Genomic DNA, 15,428 nt, shown 5'->3' on the forward strand with positions numbered 1-15,428 from the left:
GTTAGATACTCTTTTAGCTTTCATAGATAATCTACCTCATCTTTGTAAGCATCTTGATTTTAGAGAAGATGAAACAGATGTAAAAGCAGTTCTTGGAACTTTATTAAACTTAATGGAAGATCCAGACAAGGACGTTAGAGTGTCTTTTAGTGGAAATATCAAGCATATATTGGAATCCTTGGACTCTGAAGATGGATTTATAAAAGAGGTTGATAATTTTTATTTTTAACATTTAGATTTTCATAAACCTAGCTCTAAAAATTTCTTAACCAGTTACTTTTATTGTTCTAGCTTTTTGTCTTAAGAATGAAGGAAGCATATACACATGCCCAAATATCCAGAAATATTGAGTTGAAGGATACGCTGATTCTTACAACAGGAGATATTGGAAGGTATACTTGGTTAGCTTTTGTATTCTTCTTTATTTATTTTGGCTATTCTCCATTTTTATTTGCCTGGTGTTAGAAATGGTGATATGAGATATATGATAATATAGAAAAAAAGTGATTCTACATGCATTTATTTATGGATTCCTGTTTGTTTCTAAGTCATTGATTATACGTCTGTGTGTGTGTGTGTTTTTAATTTCAGGGCAGCAAAAGGAGATTTGGTACCTTTTGCACTCTTGCACCTATTGCACTGTTTGTTATCCAAGTCAGCATCTGTCTCTGGAGCAGCATACACAGAAATTAGAGCTCTGGTTGCAGCTAAAAGTGTTAAATTGCAAAACTTCTTCAGCCAGTATAAAAAACCCATCTGTCAGGTAAGAGTCAGCATTTGTCTTAACTATAGACAATAGCAGTACTTCACAATAGTTTAAAAAAAAAAAAAAAAAAAGAACATTTATACATGTTTTATTTTGCTTGCTTTAAAAGATAATTTTTTAAAATGATGTATTTATTTAAGAGAACTGGAATGTTGCCATTTTTGTACTGTAGGATATTGGTCTGAAGACAAAGATTATAAATGGAAGAGAGGAGAAACCATTTCAAAATAATGTATTTAATTATTATACTCTTTTAGGGAGTTGTCTTTCTTTTTTAGCCTTATTAGTGATAAACTCTTTTATGCCTTGATATTATCTGTATGGCACTTTGTTTAAATATTATATATTCAATTAATGGCTGAAAAGCTAGGTTGTGTTTGTTTTTTTATTTTATTTTTTATTTCAGCATATTATGGGGGTACAAATGTTTAGGTTACATATATTGCCTTTGCCTCACCCAAGTCAGAGCTTAAAGCATGTCCATCCTCCAGACAGTGCGGACTACACCCATCCCTTCCTCCCCCTTCCCACTTGCCTGACACCTGATGAATGTTACTACTATATGTGCACATAAATGTTGATCAGTTAATACCAATTTGATGGTGAGTACATGTGGTGCTTGTTTTTCCATTCTTGTGATACTTCATTTAGTAGAATGGGCTTCAGCTCCATCCAGGATAATACAAGAGGTGCTAGATCAGCATCGTTTTTTATTGCTGAGTTGAATTCCATAGTATACATATACCACATTTTTGTTAATCCACTCGTGCATTGGTAGGCACTTGAGTTCTTTCCACATCTTTGCAATTGTAAATTGTGCTGCTATAAACATTCTAGTGCAGATGTCTTTTTTATAGAATGCCTTTTTTTCCTTTGGGTAGATGCCCAGTAATGGGATTTCTGGATCAAGTGGTATAGTTCTACTTGTAGCTCTTTGAGGTATCTCCATATTGCTTTCCACAGGGGTTGTACTAGTTTGCAGTCCCACCAGCAGTGTATGAGTGTTCCTGTCTCTCCGCATCCATATCAACATTTGTTGTTTTTGGACTTTTTGATAAAAGCCATTCTCACTGGAGTTAAGTGATAATCTCATTGTGGTTTTGATTTGCATTTCCCTGCTGATTAGAGATGTTGAACTTTTTTCATATGTTTGTTGGCCATTAGTCTGTCTTCTTTTGAAAAGTTTCTGTTCATGTCCTTTGCCCACTTTTTAATGGGTTGCTTGATTTTTTTTCTTACTGATTTTCCTGAGTTCTATATAGATTCTAGTTATCAGCCCTTTATCGGATATATAGAATGCAAATATTTTCTCCCATTCTGTAGGTTGTCTGCTCTAGTGATAGTTTCCTTGGCTGTGCAGTAGGCTGTGTTAAAATACTGTCTTTACCCTGTATTTGTGGTAAAATCCTTAGCATGATATTCCGGTTTCATAACTAAGCCTGGTTACTTCATCTGTAAAAGGGTGATTATGATGTAATCTACCTCATTAAGGTTGTTATAAAAATTAAATGAACCAATTCAGGTAACGTAGATCATTGTTTGATACTGTCTTTTATGTTACCTTAAAAAGTATTAGTTAAAATTTCTTCCTTATGTGAAAACTAAGAATAAAATTGTTTTTGTTCTAGTTTTTGGTAGAATCCCTCCACTCCAGTCAGATGACAGCACTTCCTAGTACTCCATGCCAGAATGCTGAGATGAGAAAACAAGACGTAGCACACCAGAGAGAAATGGCTTTAAATACCTTGTCTGAAATTGCCAACGTTTTTGACTTTCCTGATCTTAATCGTTTTCTTACCGTAAGTTGAAATATATGGTTCACTTAATTGAGGTTTGCAATTCAATATTTTATTCATTCCATTCTAGATTTTGACTTTCATGTGAGATTATTCTTACATTGTAAAACTTAAGTTCATGCTGATTTCAGTCATTGTTCTGTATGGTTAGCTGTTATGAAAAGTTAATGCTAACTGAATAATGCTAATCAGTTCAGTGAACTATTTGAACCCTTATGTCTTTAGTGCTGTGATTGATTCTATTGGTAATTTAAAGTCTAATATGATCATTTCTACCCCTAAGGAGGTGGAGTAATAAAGTACAAAACTCTTCTGTTATAGAAGATGATCTGTTTTGAATTCAAATGACATACTTTATAATATGGTGTGGTTTAGGAAGCCTTTGAAAAGTCTTTGGAGCTGAGATTTAAAAGATGATGGAGTAGATTATCTTCCTACCTTCTCCAAAGGCAAAGTTTATCATTACTCTTAATTTATAAATTATAATGACAATTCATACAGAATTTTTACTTACAATATTACTATCTTTTAACAAACTTTAATTGCTTATAAATTGGTCAATACTGGAAGGAAATATGACAGTATATGGGAAGGACCACAAAAATATTCATACTTTTTCACTCAGTAATTCCACTCTGGGAACCATAAAGTACAGATGTTTATTTCAATATTATGTAAGTAGCAAAACAAAACAAAAATGAAACCCTGAGGCAAAACTAAATGACTTTTCAAAGGCTTCTTAAACCACTCCATACTGCAAAGTATATCATAGGATATTATGTAACCTATTAACATAACAATTATGACAACTTTGTAGAAACTACCTTATAATATTATTTTATACAGCAGTCTTATAGTGTTAATATTAAGTTGAAAGTTATAAGTAAGGTATAAACATCTCTTAGGGCAGTCTTGGTGTTGTTCACTATCACATCTGCAGTGCTTAGGATAGTGATTGACATGCTAAGTATTCATTAGATACATGTAGAATGAATAAATGAAATTATTTTATCTTTGCATTTTGTGTATATCTTTTTTTTTTTTTTTTTTTTTTTTTTTTTTTGAGACAGAGTCTCACTCTGTTGCCCAGGCTAGAGTGAGTGCCGTGGCGTCAGCCTAGCTCACAGCAACCTCAAACTCCTGAGCTCAAGCGATCCTCCTGTCTCAGCCTCCCGAGTAGCTGGGACTACAGGCATGCGCCACCATGCCCGGCTAATTTTTTCTATATATATTTTTAGCTGTCCATATAATTTCTTTCTATTTTTAGTAGAGGTGGGGTCTCGCTCTTGCTCAGGCTGGTCTCGAACTCCTGAGCTCAAACGATCCGCCCACCTCGGCCTCCCAGAGTGCTAGGATTACAGGCGTGAGCCACCGCGCCCGGCCGCATTTTGTGTATATCTTATGAACAACATCTTAAAGGAAGTGGACTAAAATAAAAATAGATTTGTTGCAGTATTTGGGTGGTGGATGTGTTAAAAGTTTTTTTTTTAACATTGTAGTATCAACTCTTTAATTTTAAAAATTTTTTAAAAATTGCCTTTATGGTTACTCTTCCTTATTCTTTAAATACAAGTTCAAATATATCAGTTCTGGGACTTCTACCTTACAGCATGAATATACTTTAACACTCCTGAGAAATTATCTTCTTTACTTTTATGTTTGCTTACTTACTGTCTGTTTCAACACCTTTTTACAATATAAACTCTGTGCCACCAGGCATCTTGCCTATTATGTTCACTGCTATGTCTGCAGTGCCTGAATCATAGTAGATGCTCAGTAAATATCTGTTGGTGAATAAATGGTAAATATGAATTCAAATATAAGTCATGGGGACTCCAAATTTGTATGGCATTTAAAAATATTTTTGCACATAGCTTATGTGATATTTTATCAGCCAGACAAATGTACTTTTTGGTAATTGTGGCATTCTTTTTCAGAGGACATTACAAGTTCTACTACCTGATCTGGCTGCCAAAGCCAGCCCTGCAGCTTCTGCTCTCATTCGAACTTTAGGAAAACAATTAAATGTCAATCGTAGAGAGATTTTAATAAATAACTTCAAATATATTTTTTCCCATTTGGTCTGTTCCTGTTCTAAAGATGAATTAGAACGTGCCCTTCATTATCTGAAGGTAATTGAATATTTGTATATGTTTTACTCTTTTGTATAAATTAGTATTGTATTAATAGTAATGCTATTGTAACAGTCTTATAGGAAGGAGGACGAATAATTTACAGCCTATCCTGAAGAATGTAAGTTTAAATGTTATGTTAAATAATCTTTGTCCTGGGAGCATATTAAATAGAATTCTTCTTTTGTTATTTTCTTTGATTATTTCTCCATAATGGGATATGGTAGTCATCCTTTCATGGATGAGGTTCTCAGCTGATTTCATTAGTATTTTTCATTTGATTGGAGCTTTAAGTTGGCTGAAGAGATATAGGTTATTTTATCTGTAGGAAAAGGCAACCACCTCCAACTGTGGTATAACATCTGTGTTTAGTTACTTGGTGCTCTGGTTACAGTTTGGCCCAGTTTCTTGCTCGTTTTTAAATTTAAAATTATAGCTTGTGCTTCTTTTTTGGTGTCATATTAACAATATCTTTGAGGAATGTGAGATTACACAGGAACAAGAAAACCTACCAGAAACATGCATATAACTTTACTGCTTTCTCTGATGTTAATTTATTTCTCTTGTGTCATAATATACCAAGAGCAGATCTCTTTCCACATGAGTTATTGAATATTGAATGTATTTATTCATCTTCAGAAAGTAAATCTGTATATTGTGAAGGTAGAATGATAAGTATTTATGAAGTGCTTACTACATGTCAGAAACTGTGCTAAATAATTTATGTTGATTATTTCACTTAATCCTCACAATTACCCAATGAGAGAAAGGTACTATTATTTTTTTATTTTGCAGATGAGGAATCTAGGCAGAGGGAGGCTAGATTAGGTAACCTGTCCAAGTCACAGAGCAACTAGTAAGTGACAGCTAAGATATAACTAAAGGAATCTGACCAGAATGACTGCTCTAAGCCACTATAATGTATTTCCTCACAGGGGTTATGTGTCTATAAATACTGAGTTGATGATATTATAATATGTTAGAGAAAACTAGGACTTTCTTTTTTAAATTTTATTTCAAAGTAAAATCATATCACTTCATTACCTAAAACCCATGGGAGACCTATCAGGAGAGAATAAGATTAGAATACTTTTCGGCTGCCTTTTCTTAATACTGTTATTAAATCCTATCATCTAGTGTAGAGCTCCTGATTTACTAATAGCATGTTAAAATCAATATACTTATTTCTAGGATGTTAGTATGAGGGAAAAAAACTTTTTTTAACTTTTTTAAAATATATCTTTGATTAGAATGAAACAGAAATCGAACTGGGGAGCCTGTTGAGACAGGATTTCCAAGGATTGCATAATGAATTATTGCTGCGTATTGGAGAACACTATCAACAGGTTTTCAATGGTTTGTCAATACTTGCCTCGTTTGCATCTGGTGATGATCCATATCAAGGCCCAAGAGATATCACATCACCTGAACTGATGGTAAGGAATATATTCAGTGGATTTTTTGTTTATTTTTCTTTTTTGTAGCTTAATTATGAAATTGAAGAAATTGATTTTTTTTTTTCATTTTCCAACTGGTAGAGATTTGTTAAATTTTAAGTTGATATTATTACTTTCAGAAAGGTTGATTTAAATTGCATGGTCACAGTAAGGCATTAACAATATATATTATCATTGAAAAATGTAGATTTTTCATCAGAGAAATGCAAATCAAAACCACAATGAGATATCACTTAACCCCAATGAGAATGGCCTTTATCAAAAAAACCCAAAACAACACATGTTGGTGTGGGTGTGGAGAGACAGGAACACTCATACACTGCTGGTGGGACTGCAAACTAGTGCAACCCCTGTGGAAAGCATTATGGAGGTATCTTAAACAGATTCAAGTAGACCTGCCATTTGACCCAGCAATGCCATTACTGGGCATATACCCAAAGGAAAAAAGGTCATTCTGTAACAAAGACACATGTACCCGAATGTTTATAGCAGCACAATTCACAATCGCAAAGATGTGGAAACAACCCAAATGCCCATCAATACATGATTGGATTAGTAAGCTGTGGTATATGTATACCATGGAATATTACTCAGCTATAAGGAATAATGAAGATATGACATCTCTATGGTTCTCCTGGAGAGAGTTGGAACCCATTATATTAAGTGAAGTATCCCAAGAATGGAAAAACAAGCATCACATGTACTCACCAGAAAATTGGTTTCCCTGAACATCACCTAAATACACATCTGGGAACGACACCAATCGGATATCAGACTGAGGTGGGGGGTGGGGGAGGGGACGGGTGTATGCCTACACAATGAGTGCATTGCGCACCGTTTGGGGAATGGTAACACTTGAAGGTGCTGACTCGGGAAGGGGGGTAGGCGGGGAGGGACATATACCTACATGATGGGTGCAACGCGCACTACCTGGGGAACGGACACGCCTGGAGCTCTGACTTGGGGGGAAAGGCGGTACATGGGCAACGTATGTAACCTGCAATTCTGTATCCCCCATAACAATAAGATGAAATAAAAAAAAAAAAAAAGAAAAATGTAGATTTTAAATGGTTTTGGAAGATTTTATTTTTTCACTGAGTAAAAATGTTGAAGGTTATTTTTCTCCACTGCTTTATTTTATTATGTTTTTTTTTATTTCAGCTTATTATGGGGGTACAAAAGTTCAGGTTATATATATTGGCCATGTCCCTCCCATCCCCCCAAGTCAGAGCTTCAAGCGTGACCATTCCCCAGACAGTGCGCAATGCACTCATCATATAGTTATACCCCCATCCCCTCCCCCCACCCCCATCCCCCCAAGACAGAACATTCAAGCATGTCCATTCCCCAGACAGTGCGCAATGCACTCATCATGTAGTTATACACCCATCCCCTCCCCCGACCCCCCACCTCAGTCCAAAACCCAATTGGTATTATTCCCAAATGTGCACTTAGGTGATGATCAGGGAAACCAATTTGCTGGTGAGTACACGTGGTGCTTATTTTTCCATTCTTGAGATACTTCACTTAATAAAATGGGTTCCAACTCTCTCCAGGAGAACAAAAGAGATTCTATATCACCGTTATTTCTTATAGCTGAGTAATACTCCATGGTATACATATACCACATTTTACTAATCCACTCATGAATTGATGGGCATTTTTCTCCACTGCTTTTAAACTCTACATATATTAGAACATTTTTGTATCTCTCCCCTCACCCTTCCCACCCCTGAACTACCCCTTCCTTGACACAGCAAACTAAACTTATCACTTCTAACTATAGTTAAACCATTGTTGGATTGAAGGGAACTTCAAAGATATGTTATCCCTTGTTATCTTTCTCTACCTTAAATTTGTATCTGAAATTACTATTTTCTGCCTTTATCTGAAAAAATATGTAAATCCTCAGACTTACAATTTTTTTTCTTTCCTTCTTTTATTTTTTAAATTTTTAAAATTTTTTATTTTGAGGCCGGGCGTGGTGGCTCACGCCTGTAATCCTAGCACTCTGGGAGGCCGAGGCGGGCGGATCACTGGAGCTCAGGAGTTCGAGACCAGCCTGAGCAAGAGTGAGACCCCGTCTCTACTAAAAAATAGAAAGAAATTATCTGGCCAACTAAAAATATATATAGAAAAAATTAGCCGGGCATGGTGGCGCATGCCTGTAGTCCCAGCTACTCGGGAGGCTGAGGCAGCAGGATTGCTTAAGCCCAGGAGTTTGAGGTTGCTGTGAGCTAGGCTGACGCCACGGCACTCACTCTAGCCCGGGCAACAGAGCGAGACTCTGTCTCAAAAAAAAAAAAAAAAATTTTTTATTTTGAGACAGTCTCTCGCTATAATGCCCAGGCTGATCTATAACTACTGGGCTCAAGAGATCTTCCTGCTTCAGCCTTCTGAGTATCTGGGATATTTTTTCCTTTTGATTGCCCTCATTCCTTTAAGAGACTTAAAGGACTATCAGCAAAATATCTTGAGAGAGGTTTCTGTCTCTGCTTTCTCATTTCCCATTAAATGAATCCATTCTAGTCTGGTTCTGTTCTCACTATTTTATGAAATTCTTCTTGTCAGGGTCACCAGCAGTCTTCCTGCTATTAAATATCATGGTCACTTCTCTGTCCATATCTTATTCAACCTTTTAGTAGCATTGGGCACACTTGACCATCCCTTCCCATGTGGTGTCTGTGATGCCACACTGTCTTGATTTTTTTTTTTTTTCACTCATTCTTAGTTTTGTTTACTGGCTCTTTCCAGTAAAGGAGGATAATAATTTCTAGAGGATATTATTTACTTTATCTTCTAAGTATTAGAATGATTTGGGACCATGTAATTGGCTCTTTTCCCCCCATCTTAATTCTCTCCTTAAATTACCTCATTTGGTCCTTTTCTTTAGCATGATTTTATAGTTGAAATTTTAGTCCAGACCTCCCCTGAGTTTTGGACTTGTGGGTTTATATAGGTTAGGTTCTGGGAAGAAGCAGATGGCACACAAAAAATATTTAAGTGAAAATAATTTAACAGAGGGGCTACTTTCAATGTCATGGGCAAGGTTAAGGAACCCAGGAACTATGAACAGCACAAAGCTTAATGCTCCCTTTAGTTCTGGGAAAGAGGAAGAAATAATTTTACTCTAACCTGATTGAAAACTAGAATCGCGAGAAGAGTCCTTTCCTTATAGAGTGATGCGGCTGCTACCAAAACTACTTCAAAACATAGAGGGAGCAGGAAATATAAATACCACACCCTCTCTTCTTACCCTCTGTTCTATTGGTGCTTTCTCTTGACTGAATTCAGTGGGAAGTCAGAAGGCACAGGATCTTAAGTGATGCAGTCTGATCAGCCTCCCAGGCACAGAGCAAGGCAGAAGAGGGCAGAGAAAGGATCTGAGGGTGAGAGGAAGGCAGAGACTATTTAGCTTCCTTTTTTTTTTTGAGACAGGTCTCGCTCTGTTGCCCAGGCTAGAATGAGGTGGTGTCATCATAGCTCACTGCAGCCTCAAACTGCTGGGCTCAAGTATGATCCTTCTACCTCAGCCTCCAGAGTAGCTGGGACTATAGGCACGTACCACCATGCCTGGCTATATTTTCTATTTTTTGTAGAGACAGGGTCTTGCTATGTTTCTCAGTCTGGTCTCCAACTCCTGGTCTCCAATTCCTGGCCTCAAGTGATCCTCCCACCTCAGTCTCCCAAAGTGTTGGGATTACAGGCGTGAGCCACTGTACCTGGCCTCAACTTCCTTTTTGTCATCTCTATTTACCTGTCTTATAAGCATTTCAAGCAAGTCTAAACATAACATGTTCATTAGAAATTTTTATTTTCTTTCCTTAACTTGTTTTTCCACTGGTCTTCCCTGTTTCAGGAAGTAGTACCACTATCTGCCCACTTGCTTCCTTCACCGTTTATAATCATACTATGGGCAAGTCCTATCAAGTCTATGTCCAAAATATGTCTTTCTGTCTCTGATGCCACCACCCTCATACAAACAACCATTTTATCCTTCTCTGGGACAAGTCTGAAAGCCTCCTAAGTGTTCTTTCTTTTCATTCTCCTCATTCTGCAATCAATTATGTACAGAGCATTTGGGGTGCTCTTTTACGAACTCATGGCATTTCCCTGCTTAAATTCCTTCTCTGGTTTTTCATTGCTCTTAAAATAAAATCTATGAGGCCATACATGATCTGCCTACCTTTCTACTCTGGTATTGTACTGCTTTTTTCTTCTTTTCTCCCTATGTTTCAGCACCATTTCCTTTGTGTTTCTTCTACATGCCAAGGTTTTTTGCTTCAAAGTCTTTGCTCTAGATAGTCTTTCTACTTGGAATAATCTGGATCTTTCTTTCTTTCTTTTTTTTTTTTAAGGCAATGTAAGGCTTGTATTTCAGCTTGAGTCCAAAGAAATAAAATTCTCTAACTATGAGGCTAAAGTTGTTTTTCTAATTTTAATTTTGAAAAGTCCACTGCATTTAAAAAATAATGAATTTGCCTTTGTTAAAGCTAGATCATTAGTGTAACAATTAGGCAGCTGCTTCCTGGGTCTTTCTCATTCTTTAGATTTTAGAGTTTCCTGAATACCCAATATCTAAACTCTCTTATCCCATTTCTTACCTATCACATGATCATATTTATTTTCTTATAGCACTATCACAACTTAGTTTACATATTTACTTATTGTCTTTCACTGATAATAGTCTATCATGTAAGCTAATGGGAGAGAATGACTTTGCTTATCTTGAACACCTGTACCCAGCACAGTATTCTAAGCATACATAATGAATATTTGGTGAGTGATAGATGAATGCACTCAAAGAATTGTTTGTCGAAATGCAAAAACTTTAAAATTAGAGTGTTAACATGGGTTGTGTGTGTGCCCTCTGTATCTGCTTTTTATTTAAGAATCATAGGCTGGAACCATACAATTAGTGAATTGTGGATTATTATGCCAAAGTTGAATCTCAATCCAAATCAGAAGTTTGCAAAACAAAATATAATTTTAGGCTTGAAAATAGATAATTTTCTGTGCTGGGCAGGAGAAAAGTTTATCCTGACATCTAATCTAGAGGGACATGTGGAATACCTACCTCCTCAGATCCCTCAACATCAAGCAATGCAGCTTTCTTCTAGAGTTGGAAAATACTTCAGTTGCTACTCATCCCCAGCTCTTTTTTTTGCCTATATATAAAGATTTTGAAAGAGAAGAATATTCTTCTTTACAGAATAGTCATGTTTCTAGTTTGTAATAATATTAACAAATTGATTTAGCACTTAACAATATACTAAGTGCTAAATGCATGTTATTTTATCTTTTTTTTTTTTTTGCTCATGAAGGTTTTTTGCTCATTTAATACATCTGAAAAGAATGCATATACAAAGAATTGAGACCTGAGAAAGCATGGTTCAACATTAATGAATCTACAAAAATTAGGATTTGGGGAAGGTGGAAAAGATTACCTGAACGTTTTTGGAAATTGGAAATTGCAACCAAAATAAGCTGATAAAATCCCTATTCACACTTATGAAGAATCTTCATGAGACTCTTTCCATGATTTTTATTAAACTAGAGAGCCATATCTGGCTGCTCTAGGGTTCCTCATATGCAAAATAGAAATAAAGGAATTCCCCTGACTTTTCCCCATGTTGTTAAGTGTTGTCCCCACCCTTACCCCCAGCTTCTTTATGAAGCAGGCCTCCATCCGCACAGTTTGAGAGGATGTTTATCATTCCATAGACATCTGTCTTCTAACACCACCCCTCATATCTCCACCTGCATTCTAGGAACACCATATCATCTACTATCAAGTTGTAAATCTATGCCAAGCATATAAGACAATGACTGACAGGAAAAAAAAATTTTTAAATTATGAACTCCAACCATTTGGTATATTACAAAGATCCAATACTTTTCTTCGTTTATCAGTGAAAGAAGTTAGAAATTAACTTCCAAAAAAATCAGCAAATGGCAAACAAATTTCCTTGAAAGTCACATTGACATATATAGTGTATCCTAGAAAACTGGAGGGACAAGACAGGTTCCACCCACTTTCATGAGTTTCATCAAATAGTGGATCTACTCAAGGGTGGAAAAAAGGGAAACTTTCAAAAAGGAATATTTTATTAAATGAGGCATTTACTATACTCCTAAAAGCACCCCATGGGCAATGTGTTTTCTAAACTAGGTCTAGGAAGTGGAATGTGGAACCAATCTGTCCTCTTCCCCTTAAGGGCTGTCTACTGGTTAATGAATTTTAAAAAGAAGACTGAAAAACAAACCACACACACACTTCCCCAAAAACAGAGGGGAAAAAAAAACAACAACACTAAGATGTCCCAGATTACTCTCCAGAGTAGAACCAGAGAGCAGCTTCAACAATTTGAATTAATCTGTTACAGAGTCATCACAAGCAGGCCTTGCTTTAAAAAAAAATTTTCTTAAACAACAAAACAAAAACTAGTACTGATCACTTTTCTGACAATACACAATTGTTCAAAATTAACTAGTATTAGGGGTAGCAGGGGTCATACCTATGAGCTTTGTCTCACATGAGTCCATGTGAGCAGGTGTAGGGCATTTGTCATTATTGCAAAAATGAATTTTAATTTTTAATCTTCAGTTTGACTTAAACATTGCTTTTAGTATTATGTCAACAGCAGTTTTGGTAAAAGGGCTCTGGAGAGATGTTCATAGCAGCACACGCCTGTGGTTCTTCTTTGCTCAGGAGACTGCAGGACAGCCAATATTGCTTAATCAAATACTTTCTTAGGCCTTTCTGTGTGGGTGCAGAACACTCCATATACTTAACAGCCTTCAGGTCACAGGCCAGCTTTTCAGCAGTCTCTGGAGTGATGGCCTTCTGTTTATTCTTGGCAAGTTTGTCAATAGTAGAGGGGTCATATCTGAGATCAATTCGGGTCTCAACAAGCGGGGAAGGAGTCTTTGGACGGTGGTTATCTCAGGCATCCGCTTTTCTTTCACATTTTCAAATGAGGATGGAAAGACCACTGAAAAACAGACTAGAAATACATCTGTTTGTGGATAACTCAGTGGTTGTAATCTGTCATGATCCTCTTGTCCTGCAGTGTCAAAAAGACCAAGAGGATATGGCCCTCCACTAATCATAGCTATGACTGCATAGTTGTCAAAAACAGTCAGTACATATTTGATGGAAATTTGTTTCTTGTGTAGGATATCAGGAGGCATGTTTTACCAATAGCACCATCACCCACAATAACACATTTAACTGTCAGCATTGCTGATATAGTTTTGTATCCACTTTATTTTTATTTTTTTATTTTTTATTTTTTTCCCTCCCTTCCCCATGCCCCCTTCCCGAGTCAGCACCTTCAAGTGTTACCGTTCCCCAAACGGTGCGCATTGCACTCATTGTGTAGGCATACTGTATCCACTTTAAATATTTCAAACCTGATGTTGACCTCAGCATCTCCACTGGGGCATTGGCCTATCTTATTTAATCTTTACAACAAGTCTATGCGGTAGGTGCTTTTGTTGTTCCCATTTTACAGACTCAGAGGAGTTAAATAACTTATTTAAGATCACACACTAGGAAGTGTCAAAATTGGAATTCAAACCCAAGTTTGGCTGACTTAAAGCCCATACCCTCTCCTCTAGGACCCTCTCTCAAAGAATGAACTATATTCACTTCAGAATACCCAAAGTATCATGGATGGTGATAACTAGTCTGCAGTTGTTGATGCCCTTAATCTTGTACTTCTTTGCCGCTCTTACCTCAGGGGGTATTGACCCCTATGTCAGACCTTTTGTGGGAGGGTACTTTTTCTGTAATCAAGTACTTTACTTTTTTCCAGCTTAGTTCTAAATGCTATAGAATAAGGACAGTCTTTCTCTATTCTCCTCTCCCTTCTTTTCCTCTTCACTGTGGATCCTGACGTGAATCAGATCCCGAGGCTGCCATCCCATCTCACTCCATGATTCAGAAGCTCATGATTTCCTCATTGTATACTGTACTGTTTAATCATATTCTGTCATGGTGATTATAAATCAGTTTCATTAATTTCTTTAAATATTAGATGTGAAAGTATGTGCTTTTGGAGAAAATTTACCAAATGTTTATTTCTAATACTCTAATCTAGTTAGGTAAAATATAAATGATATTATTTAAATAACTAAATTGTCAATTTAAGAGATTTGATCTGTATAAAACTTATATAATATTGGTTTTTATTTTTAGGCTGATTATTTACAACCCAAGTTGTTGGGCATTTTGGCCTTTTTTAACATGCAGTTACTGAGCTCCAGTGTTGGCATTGAAGATAAGAAAATGGTAAGTAGTGATAGTTGAGTTGCAAAGTGCTAGAATGGAATTCATATAGAATATGCAGGAGATATGATTTCTGCTTCTGGCTACAAACATTCAAAAATGAGAAATAACTAAATATATGACATTCTATATTGCTGAACAACTTGTATAAGCTTTTGGGAGATGAAAAATTGGAATTGTGTCACTTATAGTTCTTTTGTTTATGAGTGATAGAAAAACCCAAAGGAACTTGTTGGCAGTGTGACTAAAAGTGTAAGGGTAACTTAGCTTTGGGCATAACTTGATTTTGGACTAAAAAATGTTCTCAGTCAATCTTTTAGCTCATATTCACCTGGGTTGGCTCTATACTTAAGTGCTAGGTAATGACTTTAATGACTTCAGGCTCACGTCATCACAACATCTAGTCCAATGGAAGAAAGACACCAGTAATCATTTATAACTCAAACAAAAGTTGCATAATTGAATCTCATTGCTTCAAATTGGTCTGATATGGGTCATGGCCCCTGGTGTTTTCAACAGCAAAAATGGTAGGTTTTTATAAAGTAAGGCAACGTCAGTATTTGTCAGTTTATGTTTAAGTGCTTGTGGCAAAATGAAGTTTCATTATGACTACTATTACAGTTAGTCACTGTTGGAAATTTTTGTCCTGTAGATTGGAATAAATTTTTGGATATTGATAAAATTTCCCTTTTTGGGCCGGGCGCGGTGGCTCACGCCTGTAATCCTAGCACTCTGGGAGGCCGAGGCGGGTGGATCGCTCAAGGTCCGGAGTTCGAGACCAGCCTGAGCAAGAGCGAGACCCTGTCTCTACTAAAAATAGAAAGAAATTATATGGACAACTAAAATATATATAGAAAAAATTAGCCGGGCATGGTGGCGCATGCCTGTAGTCCCAGCTACTCGGGAGGCTGAGACAGGAGGATCGCTTAAGCCCAGGAGTTTGAGGTTGCTGTGAGCTAGGCTGACGCCATGGCACTCACTCTA

The 15,428-nt window shown here is 36.5% G+C and overlaps 1 protein-coding gene and 1 pseudogene across 2 annotated transcripts in view; one reads left to right on the plus strand and one right to left on the minus strand.

Moving 5' to 3' along the window:
* The window catches only part of ATR (ATR serine/threonine kinase), a 115,874-nt gene that overhangs the window by 25,785 nt on the left and 74,661 nt on the right, over window positions 1–15,428 (plus strand). For both annotated transcript variants that reach the window (XM_069473139.1, XM_069473140.1), the window contains 7 exons: window positions 18–208; window positions 292–392; window positions 592–763; window positions 2,395–2,565; window positions 4,500–4,694; window positions 5,945–6,130; window positions 14,355–14,447. In XM_069473139.1, the coding sequence (XP_069329240.1) occupies window positions 18–208; window positions 292–392; window positions 592–763; window positions 2,395–2,565; window positions 4,500–4,694; window positions 5,945–6,130; window positions 14,355–14,447 (1,109 nt within the window). The remainder of the gene's footprint in view (window positions 1–17; window positions 209–291; window positions 393–591; window positions 764–2,394; window positions 2,566–4,499; window positions 4,695–5,944; window positions 6,131–14,354; window positions 14,448–15,428) is intronic.
* Window positions 12,784–13,395, minus strand: LOC138387751 (cell division control protein 42 homolog pseudogene; annotated as a pseudogene).

This window comes from Eulemur rufifrons, chromosome 7 (assembly GCF_041146395.1).
Source record: "Eulemur rufifrons isolate Redbay chromosome 7, OSU_ERuf_1, whole genome shotgun sequence".
NCBI classification, from domain to species: domain Eukaryota; kingdom Metazoa; phylum Chordata; class Mammalia; order Primates; family Lemuridae; genus Eulemur; species Eulemur rufifrons.